At 47.3% G+C, this 12,432-nt stretch overlaps 2 protein-coding genes across 2 annotated transcripts in view; one reads left to right on the plus strand and one right to left on the minus strand.

Annotated features, from left to right (window-relative positions):
* On the minus strand, positions 1-6,032 carry FITM2 (fat storage inducing transmembrane protein 2). The gene is made up of 2 exons (XM_014845920.3): positions 5,328-6,032; positions 1-3,328 (listed from the first exon to the last, which is right to left on the minus strand). The coding sequence occupies exons 1-2, from the start codon at positions 5,498-5,500 to the stop codon at positions 2,713-2,715; spliced, it is 789 nt and encodes a 262-aa protein (XP_014701406.3). The 5' UTR covers positions 5,501-6,032; the 3' UTR covers positions 1-2,712.
* The window catches only part of R3HDML (R3H domain containing like), a 25,912-nt gene continuing 18,029 nt past the window's right edge, over positions 4,550-12,432 (plus strand). The window contains exon 1 of the mRNA XM_044748286.2: positions 4,550-4,847. Within this exon, the coding sequence (XP_044604221.2) occupies positions 4,698-4,847 (150 nt within the window). The 5' untranslated portion in view covers positions 4,550-4,697. The remainder of the gene's footprint in view (positions 4,848-12,432) is intronic.

Here is a 12,432-nt window from a genome sequence, read left to right on the forward strand (position 1 = left end):
TGGGATTTCATTATCTCCAGTTTACTTAATTTGCTTGTTTACATACAATCTGTGTGCACATAACAGTGGCAAGAGCCATTCTCTAAACACAATCTGGTATTCAGACGATGACAGATGCACGTGGAAAACGAGGCGTCAGTGAATAAACCTCTCAACGTGGAGAGGGAAACAAGCACGGCAGTATTCTGTGGTCACAGAAGCCCTCAAAAGCCTCTTGTTCAGCACCTGGGACAACAGACACTCTTCAAAACACAAAACAAGCCTGTTTCAACGGGAGACCCAGACCCCAAACGGCACTCAAAAGAAGGTGTTAGTTTCCCTGCCTTCTCCAGAGGAGTCAAAAATTTCTAAAGGCTTAGTCGAGAAAAACAGGCGGAGGATTATGGCCTGCTAAGCACATGTGCTGGGCACTTCACATGCATAGTTTCCCTCAATCCTAACAGGATCACCTCCGTTTTACAGAGGGGGAAAATGAAGCTTGCCCAGGGTCAGACAGCTCTCAGTCGTGAGGCCATGACTTGAGCCCACATCTCACGAGAGCCTAAGCCCAAACTCTTTGAGCTGCGCCATGCTGTCCCACGCAGGGAGAGAGTGCACGCTCCCAAGAAAGAGGCAAGGGGGCCAGGACGGAACCGGCAATGGTGGAAGACAGTCAACACGCAAGGCTTGCTACCCGACACTCCACAGAGTTCCTTCACCGCTGAGCCTGATTCAGACCTGCAGGAGAGAGACGTCTGGAGACTTAAGTGTGACGAATGAACTTCTGAAGCCACCCTGTGCCTGTTGCCTTTTGGTGCTGAACCTGAAGCTTAAGAGAGATGTCAATCCCTTCAACAAGCCCCACCACCTACCCCAGCCCCACTGCCACCCCCAGTTTAGGGATGTAAACTCCAGAGGGGACAAAAGTCCCCATGGGGCCTGTCCCATCTTGCCAGTGCTCCCAAAGCACCATGGCGACACCTCTGCACTCTCACCGCAGGTGTTTCTGCACTTTGGGTACCACATATCACATCTCACGTTTTGATCAATACAAGTCAACCCACAGCCTGACAGGATACGAACTACATATTTTAAATACATCTTTACATGAAATACAATTTACCCTGAAGATTTTCCGACCCCAAGCTCCTAACAGCCTAAGCTTGAGTTAAGCCAGTCAAGTGTAGTGCTTATCAGCTAATGCTATTATCAGGCTTGACTGGGGGGAGGGACATCAAAGAAGTTTCCAGGATGATTATCCAAAATGCAAGGGGCTTGGTTTGAAAGGCTTACTGAGACAGCTGGGAGAGGGGAGGGGTATCTTAACAGGGAGCATGTAACCACGCCTTTGTGGTGGGAGGTGACAGGATTTCTAACCCTTCCCAGCACACTCACAGTGAAGGCCACAGAAGGACAAGGATGGAAACTGAGAGGAGCTGCAAGAGAAACAAAAGGTCGATTTCAAGGTCAGTTGAAGAGGCCCAGGTCTGGTTTGGTTTTCTTGGTGGTAGAGAGTGAAGCCAAAGTCATGCCACCATTTAATAAGGACATTTTTGCAAACAGCTTGGCTTCTTGCCATCAGAGGCAATGGAAGATATTTTCCTTCACTTCTGACTTAACCACAATCTTGTGCAAAAGGTAACAATGCCTTGGGCCACGGCAGACTGATCAGTGTCCTTGTCGTATGACTCTGAGGCACTGTTGAGTCTATGCCACCAATGTGTGGTCAGGAAAGTTTCAGTGCAAACAGACATTTTGCAAAATTACTCTGACTCAGCTTAAGATTCATCAAGTTATTATTAAAATGTCCGCTTTCCAGCTTTACTCTTAACAGAGAAACAGCCCCATGAGGTGGAATTGAATACTATAAGCCAAGACATTGGTTTATAAAAAGTAAATTAGTGTTCTAAAAAAAACTCAAAGCACTCTATACACGTACCAAAGTGCAGCCCTGGAGTTGGGAGTTATTTTCAGTTTTGTTGACAAAGAACAAATGCCATAGTTGTTATTAAAAACCATAAAGCATTCACTAAGAAAAAAGGTAACATTATTGCTCCAAAAGTCAACATAGAATAGACAACACGGATAGAAAATTATCAATGTTCCTTAGATAAAAATCATCCAGTACTGAGAGGCAGAGACACTCCAGGTTAACAGTTTTGGGAGCTAATCACGAGCCAGCTGGAAGATTTAACATTCCACGGATGAAACAAACACTACAACCAGAGAGTGTCTTTCAGGTGGCTGGCTGTTTTATAGAGAACCCTGCTGGAAATAAATGCTTATGCAAAATTGACCAGAGAGAAATACTGGTAAATAACAGCATAAACAGCCGTTAAACAGAAGACATCTAGGAGTCAGGGAGAATGATGGCAGCAGAGGAGTCCTAAGGCCCTGGCCTCCCCTCCGGCCACACAACAGAGGCCTTCCTGACTCTGTCCTCTCGCCGAGCTTCAGCTCTGCCCTCCAGGGACAAAAGGGACGGTCTAGATTAAGGTCAAGTCTTGCCAGGGATGCAAAGTGCCTGCTTGGAAATGGTGGTGCTTGTGACACAGGGTCACGTCGCCAAGAAGTCTGGAGACTGAACTCCCTCCTCGGACTCCACCGTCACCCCCTAAAACTGCCTGACGAGCTTCCTCTCTGAAGTAGGACCAATAATTTAGTCAAATAACTAAGAAAAATAAATGAGAATAGATTAGTCACTGACCTGCTATCACCCCTTTTGTTTCTCTTTTATTCCTTGTAACTGTCTCGCTTCAAATTCAAACTACAGCTCTGGGGAGGCAGTCCTGGGGAAAAGGATTTCAGATACCAAAACCCGTATGTCCCGTACCAGCCCAGCAAACCAAACAGGGTGCCAAACACTTTCTGGGACAAGTTGTGGAAATAAACGGCCGTGCACAGAAACATCCACACCCAAATGAGAGTCAGGAAGCCCAGGGCGACCACCAGGGCGGTGATGGCGGCGTGGAGGCAGTGGCTTCGGTCCGTCTTCACTTCGTGCAGCACCGCCATCTCCTCCACAATCATGAGGGCACAGAAGGTCAGCAGGAAGGAGTGGCCTGAGATGTCGAAGCCATCCCAAAAGCCCCCCTCGCCGTGGCACTGCTGCTTACTCTGGTGCTCGTTTCTGACGCCCTCCAGGGCCGGCGACTGGAAGCAGCTGCCCGTGTAGTGTTCAATGTTGGAGAAGAGGGTTGTGCACACATACCAGATGGCCGTGCCCACCAGCAGGGTGCTCAGCCGCCGCAGCACCAGGCCAGCCTTGCCCGTCAGGTGGTAGTTGGTGAGGGCAATGAAAGGCAGGAGGAGGCAGAAGGTCCAGGCCCAGGCCACTTTGACAAAATACCTGGCAGAGGAGGAAAGCGGAAGTGAAGACAGGAGACATGGCGGATAGGAAACAATGTCACGGCTCAGGTCTAGACTCGCAAGGGAGGGAAAATGAGAAAAGCGGATAAAAGCTCCAGAAAGCAACTTCACTTACTAAGTACTTTAAACGTATCAACTATTTAATCCTTAAACAACTCTATGAGGTAGGTACTGTTATTATCCCCATTTTACAGAGAAGAAAACTGAGGCACAGAGAGGTATCGTGCCCAAAGTGGAGGACGTAAGTGGCGGAGCTGGGATTCAAATCCAGGGTCTGTGATCTTAAGCACTATGCTATCTGTTCAGGAAAGTAATGATACCCGAGCATCTACCAAATGCCAGGAGCCTTCACTCACCTTCACCTTCCTACAGAACACTCACAGCTACCCTGGGAGGAAGGTATCATTTGCCCCATTTAATGGATAAAGAACCTGAGGCTCAGAACAGTTCAATAACTTGCCCCGGGTCGCACTTACACAACCACAAGCACAGATGAAACCAGGGCTTGGCCAGCCCCAAAGCCCACGCTTTTCCTACACCACGGCTCTTTCCTCCACGGCAGAAATGATCTTGGAACGGAGCCTGACTTCAAGCTCAGAGACCCAGGCTCAAATCCTCACTCTGATGTGCTACCACCCTTCTCTAGGCCTCAGCTTCCTCCGCTGTTACATAGAGCTGAGGGGACCAAATGACTTTTAAAATCCCTTCCAGAGCCAGCGATTCACTAGTTCCCTTCCAATAATTACCACAGAGGCTTGGAACAAAATGCCAGAATCCACGGCTACCCACAAACAGCAGGGACTTGTCTGCCAGGCTGCCTGGCTCTCACTCACCCAGGCCAGATAAAGCAGCAGCTGCCTTTTCTGCCTCCCTGTGCTCACCAAAGGTGGCTGAGCCGGGGACCTGCCGTGAACACACATGCAACAGACTCGGGGCTACTACCACTCATAATCTATTCTTAGCGCAGGCTAAGAAACGAAGGTGGGCCAAGGACAGAGGGATTCTTTCCTGGGTTCCAAAGCATTCCCAGACCCCACTCAAGGGCCTGTCACTGATATCTTCCCTGGGACCACTTATGCAAAGGACTGGCCAGAGCCAGGACCTGTCAGGCATCTGGCGAAGCTGCCTAGGAGAGAAGCCATGGTTTTAAGAAGATAACCAAAATTGGGCTGACTTTGGGGAGACACCGCTGACACCATAATTTGGCAGAAGAATCTAGGCTCACACCAAGGCAGAAGTTTTATCTTTCAGAGCTTCCCTTTACTATTGCAACAGTGTTTTTATGCAATAAACTTAAAAATTCAGGAGTTAAAAAAAAAAAAAAGGAGTGGGTGGGCGGAGTTAAGGAGATGTCTCAAAGAACCCAGCTGGCATTGCTTTCCTGGGCCACTGCCATGCCTCTGAGGGACTGCGAAGGTCCACGGAGATGCAGGGGAAAGGTCACGGACTGGAGGGTTCCACTCCTCCGGGACTATCTTGCAGCGGGGGTGATGTCACAGGTAGGGACAAGGCTCTCAAGGGAGGTGGGGGTCAGAAGGCAGGTCTTTCACAGGTGGAGATGGGATTCTGTCACAAGCTGGGGGGATCGGGCTTAGGGTGGAGGCGCGGGGTATGACACAGGCAGGCAGGAGGGAGGTGGCATCTCCCTCGGGGCAGGGGCCAACTCCTAACTCCAAGGGGAGGTGGGGAGCAGCGACACAGGCTGGGTCATTCCCCCTTACCACCCACACCCCCCCCACACGCACACACAACCCTGCTCCTCACACCCTGCCCAGGCGAGCTCAGGCTGTCTGGTTTGGGTGTGCAAACACGAACTGCGAGCGACACCAGCCATCCCGGGGTCCCTGAGTCGCGACACTCGTGCAGATGCTGATGTCACGACTGGGAGGACCTCCCCTTCCAACCACTCGCCCCTCGGGGCAGCCAGGCGACAGCGGGCCGGCCGCGGCGGGGACGGGAGAGGAGCGGGGCGCACTCACACGTTGAGGACGTTGCGCTTGTTGCTGAGGTAGCTCTCGGGCAGCGGGGACAACTCCTTGAGGACGGAGCCCGCCAGCATGGAGGCCGCCAGCGCCCAGGGCAGGTAGCGCCGCACGGCCGCCCGCACCAGCGCCCCCCGGAGCAACCACGCGCAGCGCTCCAGATGCTCCATGCCGTCCTCGCGGACCTCGTCGGCCACCGTCCGCCTTCCCGGGCCCTCTCGGACACCGTCTGGCCCTTCGCCCGGCCGGCGCCGGCACCTCCTCTCGGGCGCATGCGCACCGCCCGCGGGCCCCACCCCTGAAGAGCGCGCGCGCGCGCCCCGGAGCCCGCGTGCTCCCCCTCCTGGCCGCTCGCGGCCTCTGCAGCGCCCCTGTCTCTCAATTCTCGCCTCCGGCCGCTGGGCGACGCAGCAGCTTCGTGTCTCAGCCACTGTGTCTTCCTCTGATCCGGGGGAAAAAGCGCCTGCGGGAGTGTTTGCTTGAGATGGGGAAGAATAAATGTCACACCGTAGGAACAGGAGCCGTGGTACAGCATCTTTTAGTCTCTCCTGGAGACACCTCCTCCAGCTGAGCCTTAGTTTCTCATCTGTAAAATGGGGAGACAAGAGGAGATCAGCCTCCCCCAAGAATTAGTTTAGGAACTTGAGGTTCATTACGGTGGTCCAGGTATAGGGACATGAGACAATAAATACATAAAATAATTATTGCAAAATTATAAGATTTATTTTCACTTTAAAAACAACTGTATTGAGTGAAAATGCTGGACGCTGGGGGTTAATGAGATCAGATGAGGGTGTTGAGTCACTCAGTTCATCACAGAGTCAAGCGCTCTCATCCCCTGTCAGGGCTGAGTGTCTAATTCAGTGTTTCCCGGCCTTGAGTCATTTTTTCACCACTGTGTTCCTTTCCTCGGGCTGCCATAACAAATGACCATAAACTCGGTGGCTTAACAGAAATTTATTCTCTGACAGCTCTGGAGGCCAGAAGTCTGAAATTAAGCTGGCGATAGGATTGGTTCCTTCTGGAGGCTCCGAGGGAGAAGCCCAGCCATGGGTCTCTCCTGGCGTCTGGTGACTGACGGCCATCCTGGCATTCCTTGGCTTGTGGCTGCATCACTCCGGTCTCTGTCTCTGTTTTCACGTGGCTTCTCCCCTCTGTATCTCTGCGTGTCTTCTCTCCTTCTGTCTCTTACAAGACAGTAGTCATTGGATTTAGGGTCCACTCTAAATCCAGAATAATCTCATCTTGACACCCTTTATTATATTTACAAAGACCCTATTTTCAAATAGTGTCACATTCCCAGGTACCAAAGGTTAAGACTTTGATGTGTCTTTTGGGGGGATGCCATTCAACCCGTTACAACCACCTTAACTGCTTTTGCTATGTCCATATACCACCAGCACTATTATTTACTTAACATTTTTCTTTAAACGATACACGTTTAGAACTTAGACACCTACTGAATAGCCTGGCAAGCAAAAGCATCCATGGAATCATGGATTCTGCATGCCGGTTATGTTTCTTCTGTTACAAATAAAACGTGTCTATTGAAATATTCATCATCTCCAGCTTCCTCACATCCCTAAACCAAGGGTAGCTAACACACTTTGGGAACCACTGGCCTGATTTATGCCTGTAATAGACTAATGTTTAAAATCTCTTATGTAGAGAGTCAATAAACTAGCGAGAATAAAAGTATTAATTCCTTAAAACCATCTCAAGATGATCTTCATATCCATAAACTGTGTTGATCCAATTAGAGGTCTTTTGTAGCAAGGCCTTCAAAAAGCTAGGTTTAAAAAACAAAATACAGTGGTGATTATACCAATTTGGCTTTTCCTAATTGGGAATAGAAACTCCATAGCCAGAAAGATGTTATTTGTGAAGGCAGCTTGTAAATAGTATCTGAAACCATCTTTATCTCCTGAAGATTGTCAGGTGCTCAGTTATTACTTCCGTAGCTGCATCATGTTAAGAACAGGGAGGTGCATGGACATTATTAGCTAAGAGTTTCCCCCGATCAAAATCCAGATGCTGATCCCCCACCTCAGGAAGAGTGGAAAGGGTGCTGGGTGACAGGAGCTCTAGACATCACCCAGAGGAACTATCAGAAATGTACCTCCTGAAAGCTGCAGATTTCTATTTCCGTAGGAAGGAAATGGGGTTGTTCCATTTGAGATGCTTCAGCTTCATCCCTGGAGATTTTCAAAGACGGGGTTAAACCCAGGCCTGAAAAAGTGAAGTCTCTAGAGAAGTTTTCATCTTTTTTTTTTTTTAATTTCAACCCGTTTTAGGAAATGCATATTTATGTTGTGAGTCCAATGGTGTGCTGGAGCCAGGTCATACAGGCCTGTGAGAGCAGACTGTTAGATTTCCAGACTTTTGCAAACTGATCCTCAAACACAGCCATTATTAAAAATTATGCTATAGGGGCTGGCTCCGTGGCCGAATGGTTAAGTTTGCACGCTCCGCTGCGGCGGCCCAGGGTTCGGATTCTGGGCGCGGACATGGCACCACTTGTCAGGCCACGTTGAGGCGGCATCCCACATCCCACAACTAGAAGGACCTGCAACTAAGATATACAACTATGTACCGGGGGGGATTTGGGAAATAAAGCGGAAAAAAAATTATACTATATAAACTAACAAACTCAAAATAATTACCCCCAAATCATCATTTCCTAATTATTATATTTTATTATTATCTATGCTCTCGGGGTTACTTACATCCATTGCATCTGTAAAGTATGCTACTGTGTGACTCTTCCCAAACCGTGTTCAGTGATGTCACATTGGTAGCTTGAAGTCAGCCATGGTGACAGTATTTCCACTCAGGAAATTGGCAACTGCTACAAATCAGGGCTTTATTTGGTTTGTTGATGATCTAGATTGGGATGCAACTTCGTTTGTCAAAACATGGTTGAACTCAAACTATAGGTTGGCTATGGATAGAAGAGTCCAGCAAAAATCAATGAAAGCATTTGTGAGAATCATTTCACCATACAGAATTTACAATAAAGAGTATCATATATTTTATGTAATTTATAAATTATGTGCTACACATTTTTCACATTAAGAAACATTTGCAACAAACTTATGTACGTATATACTTGTACATTTTCCCATAGAGAGCTAGTTGTTAAACATTTATCAACAAATCACTGGTTGCGATAGAGTAGACACATAAAAATATATCTGTAGCATGCGAGTGGATTTATTGTCAGTGCTGCAGAGTTGATTCTGACTCCTAGCAACCCTCTGCACAGCAGAGCAGAACCCTGCCCAGACTTTTTGCGCCATCCTCTCACCCTCTGGCTCTGTATCACACAGTGCTCTGCTGCTCTTCATAGGGTTTTCATGGCCATATTTTTCCAAAGTGGTGGCCAGGTCCTTCTTCCTGGTCTGTCCTACTCTGGAAGCTCTGCTGAGACCTGTCCACCGTGGGTGCCCCTGCTGGTATCCCAAATACTGGTGGCACAGCTTTCAGCATCACAGCCACACACAGCCGCCACAGTATGACAACCAACAGATGGGCAGTGTTGTTCCCTGATCAGGATGCGAACCCAGGCTGTGGTGGTGAGAGCACAAAATCTTGACCGCTAGACCACAAGGGCTAAATGAACATATATATGTGTGTGTCTGTGTGTGTATAATGCCAATAGAGACATAGATATAGCTATAAATATAGCTTTATGACAATTCATGACAGAATTTGCCTCTAGTGTGTGTGAGGCACTCTGATAATTCTCTTCAATTATAAATTCAGCTAAAAAGGCTGGGCACAGCCCACTGGTTAACTGTATAGCTAATTAACGTGGTGGGGGGGTCTGTAGTTTGACGATTTATGGCCCTGGAGGACGAGGCCCTGCCTCCCCACCAGAGGGTGACAGAGGACCACAAGTGTCAGGGCTCTGCCCTCTTGAGATTTCAACGCTACCACCTCCTTGTTGATTTTCATGCCTTCATTTACCTGTTCAACAAATACCTGTCAGAAGTATATGATCTCTGGCTTCAGGGAACTTAAAATCCAGCGAAGGTGATAATCATTGGTTTACTCAGCCAGCTGATATGCATTAACTCTTTACTATGCACCAAGCATGGGGCCGGATGCTAGGCCCGCCAGTGTTTTGGATAGGTGAGTTTTCTTAAGAACTACAGATTTATCACCCTTGAAAAACACAATTTCCAGGTTTGAGGCAGAATGTTCAAGATGAGGCCGGACCAGCTTGTCAAACCAGAAAGCAAGGAAGCTAAAAGCTATCAAAGACTGCTAAGGTCATTTCAGGAGGACACAGGAGCCAACTGAAAGTCTCCCACAGGGGCCGGCCCCCTGGCCAAGTGGTTAAATTCGTGCACTCCACTTTGGCGGCCCAGGGTTTCGCTGGTTCGGATCCTGGGCGCGGACATGGCACCGCTCATCAGACCACTCTGAGGCTGCATCCCACATTCCACAACCAGAGGACCTACAGCTAAAATATACAATTATGTACTGGGGCTTTGGGGAGAAGAAGAAGAAGAAAAACAGAAGAAGAAGATTGGTAACAGCTGTTAGCTCAGGTGCCAAGTTTAAAAATAAATAAATAAATAAAAAACAAAGTCTCCCACAGGCCGAGATGGGACAGTTTGAGCATAAATAAGAATAATAATTGCAATGGATGGATATAGGTTCATAACGGTACTTTAAAAAGTGATGGGCAGGGGCTGGCCCTGTGGCCGAGTGGTTAAGTTCGCGCGCTCCGCTGCAGGCGGCCCAGTGTTTCGTTGGTTCAAATCCTGGGCGCAGACATGGCACCGCTCATCAAACCACGCTGAGGCAGCGTCCCACATGCCACAACTAGAAGGACCCACAACGAAGAATATACAACCATGTACTGGGGAGCTTTGGGGAGAAAACGGAAAAGAAAATAAAATCTTTACCAAAAAAAAAAGGTAATGGGCACCATTGGAGGAATCAACTCATTATAAACAAAGGGAAAGAATCAAGCATTCTTCCTGCCTCTCTTATATGAACTGAACCACCAATAACCAAAGAGTAGATGAGTTTCTTGTTAAAGAAAAATCTCAACTAATAAATGAAGAAGGGAGGACAGAGTTAAAATATCATAAGTAATGTGGAAGTAAAAATGTTGGTTTGAAATATTGGTGAGTCACGTTCATTAAAGAAAAGACTTACTTTGCAGATATTCATAAAAAGAAAATTTAATAACGTAAAGGGCTGGCCCGATGGCGCAGCGGCTAAGTGTGCACGTTTTGCTTCTGGCGGCCTGGGGTTCACTGGTTCAGATCCCGGGTGCGGACATGGCACGCCATGCTGTGGTAGGCGTCCCACGGATAAAGTAGAGGAAAATGGGCACGGATGTTAGCTCAGGGCCAGTCTTCCTCAGCAAAAAGAGGAGGATTGGCAGCAGTTAGCTCAGGGCTAATCTTCCTAAAAAATAAATAAATAAATAAATAAATAAGTAAAGTAAATATTCAGCAGGATTTCTAATTAAATCTCCAAAAATCCATCTGATAAGGTTTAAAATTTTAAAATCAGGTTATCACAATTTTGACCTTTGCTCAGAATTTTATATTTTAGGTTTCTTAGAGTCAGATTTTACAGAAGCACATGGCTTCATGTTAACTACAGAAATGGAAAACTGTAACCAAAAATATGTCTGCTACAAAAAAGTAACAATTCCTTATTGAATGCTAAATGCATTTTCATAAGCAGACCCCATATATATGTGACTTTTGTTGCAACAGTTTGGAAATTATAGAATTTATCTTGGTCTGAGACTCTCTTGGACAAGTAAGTTTGAGTTTTTTGGAAAATGTGGAAATCACTAAATTCGTGGAATGGTTGCACAGAAATCATCTGAGGTTAATATTGTGCTTTGCCTGGGTTGGACGTGAATCTATGTCAACTAAAGATTAAAGAAAAGGAAACGTAAGTTGATGCTGCCTTCTCATAAAGAATTTCTCTTCTTTATAACCACATTACATTCTAATGCCACTGATTCATAAGGAGATTCAATTCTGCTGGGGTAGAATCCAGAACAAATGTGACTATTTCCATTGGAAAAGAGATCTTTATTTTGATAATGATCTTGGTCTGTTTTAAAGTAAATTGGCCTTCAGAATCACTTGATTAAATGGCAAAAAGTGGGTAGGAGGTCTTAATGGATTAGGAGAATCATCAAAGATTCCTTTTTAAATGTACTTTGTAATTTGTTTATTCATTTGTTTATTTTCTGTCTCCCCTTCTTGGATGTCAGCCCCAGAAGGTAGGGAATGGGGCCTGTTTTGCTCACTAATGCCTCCTAAGTGTCTAGAACCGTGTCTGGCACCTACGAAACACTCAAAAAAAATTTTGTTGTTGTTAAATAAGTTAAAGGATTGTTATTAATATGCTAATGTAAAGGAGATTATTTTTAAATTTAAATTACTTCTTTATAAATAGAAGAGAAACAACAGAAAATAATAATGATGAAATTATTCATTTTTCAAACGTTAAGAGGTTCCCGAGCTTATAAATCGCTGTGAAAGAGATTTTCCGGCCCCTAAAGTCTGAACGATGGAGGGGCGGAATGTTAATGGGTTAAGTAGAGGACGCTTGGAGCCATGAGGAGAGGACCCCACAGGGCCAGGAAAGAGTTCTTGGAAGAGGCGACTTCTGTCTAAGCCGATGTCTGAAGGATGGGCCTGGGGTTGTCCAGAGCAACAGTGGGAATCGGTCATTCCAGGAGAAGCAACCAGCAGGTGCCCTTTTGTTGGCTGGTGTGAGTGAAATAATTCACTCTGGGTTGGGGGGCGGGTGTGCAGCCCAGTAATTCTCCTGGGGGGCAGCCCTCTTCGTCCACAGCTCCTGGCCAGAGAGCAGTATTCATCCCCAGCACCAAGGCGTTCCTTCAGAGTTCTCCTCTGCCATGCCTCCCCCACTCTTAACCTCCAGCCACCTCTCTCTCTGGCCGGAGGGGATGGCTAGCCACTCCCTGGGGTGAGCAGCTGAGCAAAGCCGGTGTCTACCCGAGGCCAGGCTGCCTGACTGCCTAACTGGGAGGGGGTTGTATCCACTGGCGGTGCCCCCCCCGACACACACAACCCCAGGCTGCCCATCATCT

This window comes from Equus asinus, chromosome 15, assembly GCF_041296235.1.
Source record: "Equus asinus isolate D_3611 breed Donkey chromosome 15, EquAss-T2T_v2, whole genome shotgun sequence".
NCBI classification, from domain to species: Eukaryota; Metazoa; Chordata; class Mammalia; order Perissodactyla; family Equidae; genus Equus; species Equus asinus.